General features: G+C 60.3%; 1 protein-coding gene across 1 annotated transcript in view; it reads right to left on the reverse strand.

Moving 5' to 3' along the window:
- UNC5A (unc-5 netrin receptor A) overlaps positions 1-4,296 on the reverse strand; it is a 12,986-nt gene extending 8,690 nt beyond the window's left edge. The window contains 6 exon segments of the mRNA XM_010386398.1: positions 844-1,024; positions 1,144-1,247; positions 1,534-1,677; positions 4,122-4,197; positions 4,199-4,245; positions 4,248-4,296. Of these exon segments, the coding sequence (XP_010384700.1) occupies positions 844-1,024; positions 1,144-1,247; positions 1,534-1,677; positions 4,122-4,197; positions 4,199-4,245; positions 4,248-4,296 (601 nt within the window).
- Between the last annotated feature and the right edge of the window lie 9,671 nt (positions 4,297-13,967).

Genomic DNA, 13,967 nt, shown 5'->3' on the forward strand with positions numbered 1-13,967 from the left:
CGATGCGGGAGGCGGTGGCCGCTGGTACCTGGGCACAGGGTGGCGCAGGCTGTTTTCTGGACATTCTGCCCCTCACAGAAAGCACCCCCGTTGAGAGGCGCCGGGTTGGTGCAGCTCCGGCTCCGTTTCTGCCAGCCGCGCCCACAGCTGGCGCTGCAGACGGACCACTCGGTCCACGTCGACCACCCACCGTTCACTGGCCGGACAGAGAAGGGCTGGGGTCAGGGAGCAGGGGCGTCCTCAGATACACTGGCCCAGGGGACGGGGCGTGAGGGCAGAGGGGCTGTGAGCTGGATACGGGTGGGCTGTGTCTGAGCTGGGAGAGAAGGCCTGGGGGAGGCCATGCTCGTGCCTGCTAGCCCCCGGGCCCTGCAGCACGTGTGCCACAGTCTTCCCTTCTCCCAGGGGGCACTTGGGGTAGCCAGGCTGAACCGTGGCTCACGCGCTCCTGCAGCCCAGACCCCAGCCTCTCCTGGGGTGACTCCCACACCCTCCCTCTGCTGGCTCCTGGGGGTGCCCAGACTGTGCGTCTTCTGATTCCCGCCTTGGAGACTCAGGAGTGGGGACAGTCTGTCACCTTTCCTAGATTCCCATCCTGTCCCTCATCTCCTTTTGCACAATGCCTGCTGCCCACAGGACCTCCAACCTGTCCCATACCTTTGCCCAGACATGCCCCTGGGTCCCCAGCAGTCACAGCGAGCCCTTTGCTTATCCTGCCTAGTCAGACACGATCTGGTTCATCTGGCTTTGGCCTCATGGCCTCTCTTCACCCCACCAGCCACATGTCACTGCCCAGGGGCACCGCAGTGCCTCTCCCTGTGACCGGGGAGCCCCGGGGCCCACCGTAGACGATGACGGCAGCGGAGGCACTGCGGCGACGTGCCACAATGTTCTTGGCCACGCAGGTGTAGTTGGCCGTGTCAGCAAGGCGGGCCTGTCGCACCACCAGGCTGTGCTCCCGTGTGATGTATACATTGGGATCCAGGGATGGGTCCACCAGGTCCTCGTTCCGGAGCCACTCCACCTAGGAGAGGGAGCCCTGCCATGTACTGCCAGCCCATGCTAGCCCTGCCTGGAGTGGCCCCTGCCAGAGTGACCAGGCAGGAGCCCAGGTCTAGAAGTGGGCACTAGAGGAGTCCTCACCTCGGCTGGAGGGATGCCCTCCGGTGGGCGGCAGGGCAGCACGATGCCCTGCTCCAGGGACACCTCCTTGGCCAGTGGCTCCTGCTCAAAGTTCTTGCGCAAATCTGGAAGAGGAATGAGGGTGTCCTCCTGCCTGAGGGCCTTGCACAGGCTCAGACTGGCTGGCTGCGTCCCTTGTCCTGCAGGGACCATGGCACATGGCAGAGGAAGTGCCAGGTGCACAGGGGGACATGAGGTGGCTAGGCCGTGTCCACAGGCACTTTCTCCACTCATCCAGGCAGGGCTGTGAGGTTTTCTGACCGGACCCCTTCTTCCAGGTAGCCTACTGTCCCCTCTCCTGGTGACACCTTCCCGCCATGCGCCCTCCCCAGGGCCCCGCCCTAGACTCACAGGCTATGCGGATGTAGGCCTTCTGACTCTTGGTGGTGCCCGAGGAGCTCCACGCCACGCACTGGCACCAGTATTCCTCCAGCCCGAACACCTTTTCCACCTGCTGCCTTGAGACGTTAATGCGGACCTCCATGGCGGGCAGCCCTGGGGGAGGGAGGGGCAGGTAGCCAGAGCCCCAGGGCCACCCGGAGCCTCTGCATGTGGGTCTCCGTGCCACCCTCAGCCACTCTCGCTGCCTGGCAAGGGAGTGGACTTTGAAGGCAACCCCCAGCCTGGAGGAAACTCCGGGCGGCCCAAGAGTCACTTGATTTCTATCTCCTGAAGGCCCCGGGCAGGCTGGGTAGACCTTCCATTCATTATACTTTGTTACCTGAGGCCTGACTCCTTGGAGTCACTTACAGAAATGTCCCTAAAGGGGGCTGCCGTAGAACTTTGGGCCAGAGGGTCTGGCCTCCAAAGTTCGCAGGCAGAAGGGGTGGGGCAGACAGGCTGAGCTCTGCATCTCTGGGGTAAAAGAGGTGAGGAATAATCTGGCCCCCTCCCTCAGCGGCTAGCAGATAGATCCTGACATGTGATAATATAATAACAGTCATTAACAATATAATTGCAGTGATTATGTAGTATGATGCTAGCGCCCTGCGATGCGCTGGGACTTAGGGTTTCCCACGTGCGGGGATGGGGATGTTGTCTTTAAGCCACTCCCTTGGACAGAAGCGCAGAGGGAAGTAACTTGCCGTGGGGACCCGGGACTGTCTGCATCCAAAGGGTAAGCTGGGGTGCCTATGCACTAGGGAGAAACTTGGGAAGCGGGTGAGAGGGCAGCCAACAGAGGGGGAGCTGAGCTGGGGGTCCAGGACCTGCTCTGCCTAACTAGGGTGAGGTGGGGGGACTCTGCTCCAGGCTGGACTCAGCCCCCCGCCTTCTGCCATACCTGGACTGAGGCAGGCTCAGGACCCTCTAACAACTCAGGAGCGGGGGCAGCAACCCTCCTCCTGCCCCGTCTGTAGCCAAAACCAGCATCCCCAGCAGTGAGAAGCGGGGTCAACAACCCTCCTCCTGCCCGTCTGTAGCCAAAACCAGCATCCCCAGCAGTGAGAAAAGACTGTTTGTTTCCAATTTCTCCTCCTCCTGACCCCAATTTCCCTCGGGTCACTGGCTTATCAGAAAGGGAGAGAGAGGCCGGCAGCCAATGTGTTTCCATTGTTAACAGCGAAATTCAATTAGGGCTGCATTGCGGGAAGAGTGGGCCGCCCAGCTGAGCCTGAGCCGCAGGCCGGGAGGCTGTTTCCCTCTTTTTTCTCTAACATGTCTTTCTCTGACGCTTCCCAGACCCTCCTCAACAAGTCTCTGGGGTCTCACACTATGTGTCCAGATTTTTCCATCACTTTGTTCCTGTCGCTGGCCAGCTGTCATAGGAGATGGCAGGGCTGTCACCTCTGGAGAGATCATGGTAGCTGGGCTGCTTCCCTCCATTCCGGGCACCACCTGCCCCGTTCTCTAAGACACCCAATGTGGACACTCTCGGGGGTGGGGTGGGCAGGCTGAAAACGAGGGGGTGGCTCACAGGGTTCTCCTATAGGAGAGGGGCCTTGGGCACCAGCTGTCTTTCAAGATGACTGAGGGCATCTGATAAGAAGATTTGGGAACCGGCCCTCCACTCCCTTCTTCCTCTCTGCCTTGGGGGTTAGGGGTGGGAGACCTCCAGAATGTTCTGAACTGTGTACTTTTTCTCCCGTGGGTGGACAGGTCTGTTAATAGCTCCTCCATCCCCCGTGGTGCTGTGGGGAGCCTGGCCCTCCTCAGAAGCCTCACCCACGGCCCAGGGGGCTCAGCTTGGGAGAACAGCACTAAATTGAAGCGCTCCCTTTTCCTTTCCCTTTGTCTTCCCTCCCCTTCTGTCCTGCCACCTCCTCTCCTGCCTCTCACTTGCATGAGTGAGGGCCAAGTGTGTCCTCAATGTGCCAGCTCCAGGCAGTGCCTTGGTGGGGGTGCCCTTCAGCCCCACAAGCTCCTGGAGGGCAGTGCCTGAGGCGGGGGGCTGCAGACCTGGCCCTCCCCCACCTTTGATGCGAGGGGCTGTGCACTCCCCTCTTGCGGATCACCAGGCAGCCTGGTTCCTGGGAGCAGTGTCTGGGTACAGCTGTGTCTACACCTGCCCGGTAAGTGTGAGCAGGTGCCAGCCTTGGGGAGGGACCCCAGGCCAGCGGGCCTGGGCGGGTGTGTGTGTGAACCTGGGCTGCCCAGGGTTTCTGGCTGGGGCTCTGAGGCCAAGCTGGCACTTCAGTTCTCACCTTCTCAGCAATCTTCTAAACAATCTAATAACCAATCAGTTTGTTTAACACAGAATAAATTATACTCCCAGACCAGACTCCAGTGCTTGGTTTTGCAAATTTCAGGCTTTTTTAGTGTCAGCAGGTTTGGGTTCTAGCACTTGAGGCCTAGGTCTCTGTCCCCTGGCCTTCTGGATAAAGACTGAGGGCAAACGAGAGGGAAGTAGGTGCTCTCCTGGGTGTCCACCCGGCCACCCCCAGCCCCACACATGAATGAATGGGCTGCAGAGCTGGGTGGACCTCCAACCCCTGCCATACCTGTCTGACCACAGGATGTTTCTAGTTTGGGGATCTTTGGTCTGTGCTGCCGTGTGGTGCCACTGCCGTGGTATCTGACTGTGGGTAAGGAAAGCCTTTCTCTTCACCTCAAAGCACTCGATGCTTTGGGTTGAGAAATCGATGAGATCAATGAACATTCAGAGGTTCTGGCCATGGGAGGCCTGAGGTCGGATGCTCGGGGCAGAAGAGGACCCTGGTGGTCACGGGTGGGACGTGTCCCAAGCTTTGCTTCTCTGCCTGGCAGGAAGAGAACAGGGCCACAGGAGCCTGCCGGGGAGTGTGGGCCGGGGGCTCCCGGTGTGTGTGCTGGCCCGGGCCTGCGACTGCTCATTCAGACAAGGTCCTAGGTTCTGCCAATCCATGGATCTGAGCCCTCATGATGGCAAGGGTGTTTCAGACAGAGGGGTGTGCACGGGAGCCCGGAAGGGGGTGCTGGGAACAGCAGGGGGCTGGACTGGAGCTTCCAGGCTGCAGGAGAGCAGTTCTCGGGCTGTGCTTCCCTGGGGGACCTCCCACAGCAGTGGGAGAACTTACGCTGAAGGGACGCTGGGGAGAAAGGAAAAGCCCCGTGCTGGGTCCTGACTGGGCGTGTGAGATCGCGAGGCTTCTCCCAACCAATCTGCAAGGGGCAGGATGGGGGCGGTCTCCTCATCCCCATTTTACAGATGAAGAAACTGAGCCCAGGGAGGGGAGGCATTTGCCTGCAGTTCTCCTGCAGACTCTCCCACCAAGACAAGGTGGGCTGTGCTGCTGGGCAGGGAGGCCTCTGGCACCACTGCTGGGGCCAGGAGAGGCTCTGGTCCTGGGAGGTGCTGATGCCCAGAGTTCTGTTGGGCTACATTGGCCACCAACTCTCTCTATCTCCCTCCCGAGGGTAGGAGGCGGAACTGGATCACTGCCCCGAGAGTGTAACTCCTAGTACCTAACCCAAGGTGTGCCACAGAGCAGGTGTTCAGCGAACACCCAAAGACTGCAGGTGAGAAGCTGCAGTCAGGCCAGGGTGCTGAGATGACACTTGGGGGAGGGAGGCAGCCGGTGCTGACCCTTATGGAAGGGTGGGGTGTGACTGCTGCAGACGAGAAGGCCTGCTTGGAGCCCCAGCAGGGCTCTGGATGAGTAAGAACCAAGGCCTCAGTCTCAGCTGTAAAATGACAAGCTGGTTCTGGGGCTAAATGGCGCTGCCTAAATCCAGGGCTCTTTAGTTCACATCAGATCACTGCCAGAGCTTCCAAACTGTTCTTCCTGGCCGGGGTCTTGCCCTCCTCCAGTCTCCCTGTGCCCAGCATGGTCTTCCTACAGTGCAAGTCTGACTGTAGCCCACTCAGGTGTCTCACACACACTCTGGTGTCTCAGCCGCCAGGGGCCCCTTAGCGCAGTCTCCCAGGCACCGCTGCCTGCCCCGGGGCTCGCTCTCGCCCCATACCCGAGCCACTCGAGGCTGTTCTGTGCCTCTGCACCTTGCAGTCTACGGGCCTGGGTGATGCCCTTTCCAGGCGGTTTTGAGACCTGAGCTTGGATGTTCCTCCTGCTCTGGGAATCCTTCCTGGGCCATTTCTCTAGGCCCAAGGTCCCCAGCCTGTCCTTGGCATCAGTGTGAGTCCTGGGTGACACCTGCCTGTCCCAGCTGCACTGTGGCTTGAGCCTCATGGCAATGGCCTGTGTGTCCCACACGGGCTGTGACTCAACAGGGTATGTGTGCTATGTGTCTCAGGATGGCTGAGGCCTTGGTGGGAGGGGGCTCAGGACCACCCCCGAGATGTCCTTATGCGTGCGGTTCTCCACAAAGCACCAAGGGAGAGGAAACTGAAACAGGCTCTAATGAGTGAGGAGGAGGAGGAGGAGGAGGAAAGGTAGGAGAGGGGTGGGGGGGAGGAGGAGGAGGAGAAGGAGGAGAAGGAGGAGAAGGAGGAAGGGGAGGAGGGGAGAAAGGGAGGGAGAGGAGAAGGGGAGGGAGGAGGAGAGGGAGGGGGAAAAGGGGGAGGAGGGGGAGGAGGAGAGGCTGTTGTCCGCTCCTGCCTCTCCCTCTGCCAGTCCTCTCTGGGGGAGTCATGGAACCCAGACATGTGGGCTGTCTGCCCACGTCCACAGTGCCTGCTTAAGGCCAGGGCTGGAGGTGGGGAATGTTGTGTCTCATGGAAGAGGCGCTTCCTGGGTCTGCTCACTGCACCTAGAACCCCTCTCGCTGTGCCCCCAGCTGAGTCTGGCTCCCTCCGCTCAGTGTCTCGGGACCTGCCGCTCCCGTCAGTCCCCATCCCGGCCCCTGAATCACATACACCTCTGGCCATGCCGCTCTGCAGCTCGAGATCCCCTAAGACAGTGGCCTCACCTTGGTTCCCTGCACACTGTCACCCTCACTGCTGACCCCACCGGCACGCCGGCCTCTGCCTCCAGGCTTCCCTGGGCTGTATCCCCTGCCTGGGAGGCACTTCGCCTTCTTGGCTCCCTAACCAGTTCTTAGGCCTCTCTCAGTTTACACATCACCTCCCCTGAGGGGCCTCTCCTCTCGCTGAGAGGTTACCCGCTCTCTGCCTCTCTGTGGGGGCTTGGGCTCCGCGGGTGGGGTGCTGTGTCCCCGGCACAGGAGTGGGTGCACACAGAGGCGTGAGTGAATGCCTGACTGATGGAATGAACCAACGCACAAGAAAACAATCCCTGAACCTGAGGTCTGGGAGCTCCTTGATCATCAGGGACCCACTCTCTCCCGCTCCTTCTCCCCAAACTGCTGAGGGGTGTCGCCTCCGGGGAAGGCCTCCGGGGTCCAAGGTGGGAAATCCTGGGGGCAGCTGCAGGCTCCTCTGGCCTGGCCGAGACTCGCCTCCCCCTGGATGGGCCCTGCCCAGGGAGGCCCCGGGCTCAGCTCACCGCTGCTCCCGTCCGTGCTGCGCTCAATCACATGGTCCACCTGGCGCACCCACTCCCCGTTGCACTTGAAGAAGATCTGCGTGGCGGGCACGGCCTTGCACACCAGCAGCACCGGCTTGTTCTTGACGATGTACACATCCTCGGGCTCCACCAGGAAGTGGGGAAGCAGGTCCGGGTTTGCACCAGGCACTGGATTGGCCACAGTGGCACTCTGCTGGGCACCTGCGGCAGGGTAGAGGGGGAAGGTGAGGCAGGGGCCAGGCTGGGCAGGGCAGAGGCAGCGGCTCAGCAAATGATCCCACCATGGGTTGGGGCGGGTGGGAAGGGAGTAAGTCCAGGCTCTGCCATGTCCCAGCTGGGCAATCTCAGGCCAGTGAACATCCCCCACCTGGGCCTCCACGTCCTCCTCTGTAAAAGGGTGGAAGGAGCAGCCCAGGCCATCCTGAAGACCGTGGCGAGGTGAAATGAGACCCGGGCAGAGTCCCAGCACCGAGGCGGCCTGGCGACCGCCTTCCTCGAAGTCCAGGGATCTGGCCAGGCAGGCCCCTGCCCGGGAGGTCCAGGGCAAGGCGGGCCAAGGTGGGAAGGTCCCTGGCCAGGCAGGTGGGCTGCCCGGGGTGGGGGAGGAGCAGCCCTGGCCAGTGGCCACCTCTGGGGCCCTGCTTCCTGGTTGGCCCCATCCCTGGTCCTGCACATTGTGGATGCTCAGAAACAACACATGGGGTGGGCACAGGCAAGGCGAGAGCTGGGAATCTGTCTGGAAATCTGAGGTACCCACCTCCTTCAAGGAGACCTGAATACATGGGTTTCCTTCTAATTTTAACTGAAAACCGCAACCGTCCCACAAGTCATTTGTTGCTAATTACACAGGTAATTGGCTCTGAGGCATTGGCAGAGGTAAAACCCCCCGAGTAGTCTGACCCCTGCTCAACCAGCAGGTCCCCTGAGAGGGTGAGGTGGGGGTCACCCTCAGCTCCCACACCCCCCAGCTGCCCTTCGAACAGGCCCTCAGCCAGCCTGGCCTCCCCTGGGGCTGCAGTGATCCCCCCACCAATGCATACTCACAACTGCAGCCCCTGGGCCTAGAGGGAAACCCTGGGTTTCCAGACCATCTATTCTGCTCCTCTTAGTGGTGACCTTGGGGAGTACGCAGCTTGCTGTCTGTGAAATGCAGATGACAGCTGCCTGTGGGGGAGGCCGCAGGCCCCTCACATGGTTGGCCTCTGGGCTCCTCCATCCTCCCCACAGGTGGTCCAAAACCCACCCAGGGCTTCAGCCCGGGAGGCCTGGGCCCACCCTACCCACCGAGGGGCACATATACCTGGCCCACTGCCCCTTTCACTCCTGCTTGCACAGGGACCCTCTTCCCACAGTGGGAGTCCACCCTTCACCAGGACCCTGGTTTCACGGGGAGAGGTGTGTGCACCAGCTCCTGCAGGCGCCCTGGAGGGCAGGCTTGGACTGAGGGCTCAGGGGCCTCTGCAACTTCAGGCAGGTCCACCCCATCCTGAACCTGTTTCCTCATCTGCAAAATGGGGCGTGGTGCCCAATTCTTAAGGTTGTTGTGAGGATGAAATGAAACAGGCTTGAGGCACTCAGCACAGTGCTCAGGGAACGATGGCTGCTGTCGGTACCCCCACGATTCTACACGTTCCACAGCAAAGTGCTGCACCCCCTCAGCTCGGTCATCTGCACAGCAATCTCATAGGGGTGAGAGCCAATAGGGAAACTGAGGCATGGAGCTGGCAGGTGCCTTAGAGATGGCAGAGGGAGGCTGGCTGAGCTGAGGGGCACAACAGCTGTGTCTTTGTGAACTCAGGGGCAGATGGGTGCGGAGGGCATTTGGGACATAGCCAGACAGTTTGTCAGCTGCGGGGTCACTGGCCCTCCCTGGGCACCTGCCTCTCCTCTCACCCTCCAGCCTCCCTGACTGCCTCCTGCCCGCCTGCCAGACTCTGGCCTCTCCCCAGCTTGGCTTTCTTCCTTGTGTGCCCTCCCACCGGCCACCACCACCCGCATGCTCCTGCAGCTCTGTTACGGACACCAAGCCCTCATCATAATCAAGTCACACCTGCAGTTCACACTTCGTGAAAATTAAGGTCACCAGACCCACCCCGCCCTGAACCACCTCTGCTGGGGTCTGTCGTAGGCTCGGGAAGTGGGGGAATGTAGGCGATGCTGGGGGGTGGGACCTAGACAACTTACAGACGGGGAACCTGAGGCCTGAGGGGCTCCCTTACCCCAGAGCCTCCAGCTCAGACACTACGCTCATCAACTGAATAGTCACCTGTGTGCTCGCCATGGTCACTTGGCAGCCACTGGCCAGCCCTGACCCAGGAGTGGGACCCAGGGGTGGCTCAGGGAGAGCAGGGCGGAGTTGGGCTCCCACATGGTCCTCCCACAGTCTGGAGAATGAATGGAAGGGGGTGGTCTTGGGAGGCTGGGGAGTGTGAACCCTGGAGTGGGGGTGTGGGGTGGGTGCTGCCAGCCCAAGGGTCGCTCTAGACATGGACCTAAGCAAGCCGCAGCATTTGGGAGGACCCTAGGCCGTGCAGGGGACAGGCCAAGCTGGATGCCAGAGCAAGCCTTGCAGGTGTTGAGAAGCAGGCAGGTGTCACCAAGACCCCCCAGTGGCAGGTTCCGGGCCGGCCTGTGCCATGTCCCTTAACAGGTAGACAATGCGCTGGCCTGTGCCTGCCTCTTGGCAGGGGAGCTGGGCGGGCAGGGGTCCCTGGCTGGGCGTGTGGGGGCAGCGAGGGGGTGCACGGCCCTGCAGCCTCCCTATCGATCAGCACGCCAAGCACTGCTCGCGCCAGCCGCCCAGTGAACCTAGCACAATCCCTCATGTCTGCATTTAACTGCTAATGAAAAATAAATGTACTGTGACCAATAAGGGGCATAGCTCACTTCTCCAGGGCCTCCATCACGCCACTCTGGCCCCAGGGGGCATTTATCCGGTGGACCCAGGGGGCACCCTCCAGGCTGCAGCTATGTCCTCTAGCAAAGGCACTAGCAGCTATGCCCTCTAGCAAGGGCATGGGTGGGGTAAATTCGGGTGCTACTGGATGTCCTCTCGGGGCTACAGGAATCTTCCTGGGCAGTTAGGGCTGGCATTCCCTGCCTCTGCCCTCCGAGCTCACTGTGTGACTTCTATTCTTGCCATCAGTACCTGAGATCTGTCTGTCCCCACTGGGTGTCCCAGTCAGGGCTCTCACCTGAATGAAGGCACAGCCGAGCCTCTGGCCTCCCCCACTGCACATCCTAGGCTACTAGCGTGAGCTTTCTTTCCCTTTCCATGCACTTGTCCATCAAAGACAATGCCAGGCAGTGCGTGCTCAGTCCAAAGGACCTAGGATCCTTTCAACAGGGCCTGAGAGCTGACTAGTTTGCCGTAGTCCCCACCACTCCCTGTTACCTCACCCCGGGTCTGTTTCTCCCATTTCCATTGTTCATCTAGCTCCCATGGGTGTTTCAGAATGGGGCCAAGTGCCTTTGACTGACATCACTGAGACTCACGTTCTGGCCCCAGTTAGTGCTCTAGTCCTTCTCTGCAGAGACACCCATGGATCCCTCCGAGACAGGAGTTTCCTACCTCCAGGTCTCTGCCTGAAACTCCCTTCCTTCCTTCTTGGCCAGTGCTTTCCTACCTTCTCTCCAGGGCTCAGCTCCAATGCCACCTCCTCTGGAAAGAGGGTTCCCCTACCTCAACTCTCCTGGGAAAGTACACAGGCCGTCTCACCCTCTCTGCATCTAGGGCCTGTCCTCGCTGGTGCTGGAGCTGTTGTCACAGGAGAAGCAGGCAGGTGGCCCAGGCTTTGTCCCCACCCCAGACTGTGCCTCCTCGGTCCGTGCCATGCAGCACAAGGCTACTTTGTGCGGGTGTTAGCAACTGGGGAGTCCGGGTGGAGCGCCTACCACTGCTGCCTCTGGGGCCATGGAGGGACAGGCGTGCGAGAACACTGCCAGGGCGGACACGCCTTGGTTGCAGTGGCTCGTGGGCCTGCAGGAGAGCAGGCAGGTACGGGCCCAACAGCTTCACAGGCCCTGCCACTTCCCAAACCCCACTCACCCCTAGTTTTCCAGAGGCTTCTTCCGCCATGTCAAAGCTTTCCCACTGGCACAGGGCGTGACCTGGCCCGGCTGCTTGGAATTAAGTTAGAACACCTCATTCACTGACTAGCAGATTCCTGAGGGTACTTGATCCCCAGGAACTACAGGACTCGGTCAGACAGGGCTGGGTGGACAGCTCAAGCCCTTAAGTGGAACCCGATTCGCAGTGAACCCCGGGGCCCGTTGGCTGGCCTTGCCTCTCTCAGGAGGGAACTGGCTGCCCATGTGAGCTGGAGCTGGTGCCCTGCTCGGCAAGGGTGGGAGCAGCAAACTGGACAACCCCCACACCCCACATCTTCTCAGGAATAGCAAGGGGGAGGGGCAAGGCGTGTGTGTGCGTGTGTGTGTGGCGCACGCGCGTGTGTGTGTGGCGCACACGTGTGTGTGTGCGCGTGTGTGTGTAGGGAGGCTGGGGGCTAAGGGGGGGGTGGCAGCTACAGAAAAAAAGGGAAGCAAATGAGGCCCCAGGTCCGGTGACAATGGGAGGCAAGAGACCCCTGGCCAAGAAGCCTCGGACGGAACTGAGCCTGGGATGGATGCCACCTTCTCCCATGACCTGAAACGTACTCATTCATTTGACAAATACTTATTGAACGCCTGCTGTGTGCCAGGAACTGTTCCGGGCACCGGGATCCAGTGCAAAGAAGACAACACAGCCCCCCTCTCCAAAGCTAGCTTTCAAGTCGGGGAAACAAAGCAAAAGAAAACCCAAGTGCTGCAGACACAGATGAGGTTACAGAGAAGGTGGAAGGGGCGGACTTTCAGAAAGGGGCGGGTGAGAGGGCTCTCGAGGGAGCGAGGGAGCGGGGCTCAGACAGGTGCCATCTGAGCAGCGCCCTGAACACCAAGACCAGGCTGCAGAGTGTGCTTGGAAAAGGGAATGGGGGAGGCCTTAAGGCAGGAGGGCTTGTTTGAGGATAGCGGGGAGGCCAGTGTGGCCTGGGCAGAGGGAGTGAGGGCGAGATGCGTTCGGTCAGAGAGGAAGCAGAGGCTGGACCCCAGGGCCTTTAGGGTTGAGTCAGAAGTTGGGATTTCATTGCCAGGGCCATGGGAAGCCTTTGGGGGTCATGTGAGGGACGTGGTGCGCTTCCCCTGTGTGAGGATTGGAAGGGGAGGGGTGGCACTGGGCAGAGGGGAGGTGGGGAGGCTGCTGTGGGCATCCAGTGGCGTGGACTGTGGTGGACCTGCTCCACCTGGTCCACCAGGGAAATGTCAGCAAAGTTGTTGCCTCCTCCTGGAGGCCTTTCTGGATCCACACTCTTTGTCACTCACCCAAGCACCCGCTCCATCCCCTGAGCCTCCATCTGGGTTAATGCCACTTCAGGACCAGGGTGAGTTTCTACCCCGCCTCCCTTGTTAGACCATAAACTCCCCGGAGGCAGGAGCCCAGGTCTGACCAGGATGCTGATGGAGCGTTTGTGGCGTGACTGAATGACCACCGCTTTTTCCCACTAGAGTTTCAGATCTGCCCAGGGTGGCCCCTTCACTCCTGGTCTGTGGAGAGACCCAGAGAGAGGGCAGAGCAGCCCACAGGCGGAGTGGCGGCCAGGGAGAAGCCCCTCACTCCAGGCTGCTCCCAGCCACCCCCTGGCATGTGCTGCTCTTAGAGGCTGAGTCCTTTTCCTCACCTGCAGTCTGGGAGATAAGACTCGCCTGGAATCTGAGGCCCAAGTTGGGTGTGAAAGTGCTTTCAAATGTTGTATTTTTAAAAGCACCAGAAAATATGAGGTGTGATTAATCAAGCTATTAATGAACCCGTATATACTGAGCAAGGCCTCCATCCCTGGGGGCAGGGGAGGGGTGGAGCAGGGCGTCCCTCGGTCTCACTCAGCTGGGAGAGGTGGGTTCTACTTCCCCAGGGCGGCTGCCATTCCTTCCATCCTCCCAGCGGCCTGGTGGTGGGCGCCATCTGCCCCGCAGGCCACACGGTGTGGTTGAGGAACACAGCCAGGGGCCAGGGCAGCAGCTGCTTCCTCTACTTCCCTGAGAGCTGTTCTGGATGTGAAATGGGGTAGACGAGGAGGCTGGGGCACAGCAGCCAGCATTGCACCACTGAGCCCCGGATGCTGGTGCCCAGCAGGCCTTGGGGAGCCCCTGGGCAGCCTCCCCACAGAGGTTTGACCCCAGTAGGTCTACCAGGGCCTGGGGTCCCCGCTCTACAGGTGCTTGGATGTCCGGGCATGGGGAGTGCCACAGGGTGACGTGCCACTCGTGCCTCTGGCTGGCATTTGAGGCCCTGCTGGCCTTGCCTCTAGGAATCCCTCCACACCCGGCAGTGTCTTCACCATGTGCAATTCTCAGGGCTTCTGCAGGTTCTGTCCCAGGTTCTGCCTCCCTCTCACTTTCTGGCTAACAGTGCCTGATTATCTTTAAAGAATGCCTTCCTCGGGCCGGGCGCGGTGGCTCAAGCCTGTAATCCCAGCACTTTGGGAGGCCGAGACGGGCGGATCACGAGGTCAGGAGATTGAGACCATCCTGGCTAACCCGGTGAAACCCCATTTCTACTAAAAAAAAAAAAAAAAAAAAAAAAACAAAAACCTAGCCGGGCGAGGTGGCAGGCGCCTGTAGTCCCAGCTACTTGGGAGGCTGAGGCAGGAGAATGGCGTAAACCCAGGAGGCGGAGCTTGCAGTGAGCTGAGATCCGGCCACTGCACTCCAGCCTGGGCGACAGAGCGAGACTCCGTCTCAAAAAAAAAAAAAAAAAAGAATGCCTTCCTCTCAACTCCTCCTACCATGCAGACCACATGGTCCAGGGACTGACCCCATCTCTGGCCCCACAGGTGGGCACACTCCCCCTCTCCCATCCCCACCAGTGGTTCCCAGAAGCACTTGCAGGGCGCCCCATCCAATAGA

The sequence above is a fragment of the Rhinopithecus roxellana genome, chromosome 3 (genome assembly GCF_007565055.1).
Source record: "Rhinopithecus roxellana isolate Shanxi Qingling chromosome 3, ASM756505v1, whole genome shotgun sequence".
NCBI classification, from domain to species: Eukaryota; Metazoa; Chordata; class Mammalia; order Primates; family Cercopithecidae; genus Rhinopithecus; species Rhinopithecus roxellana.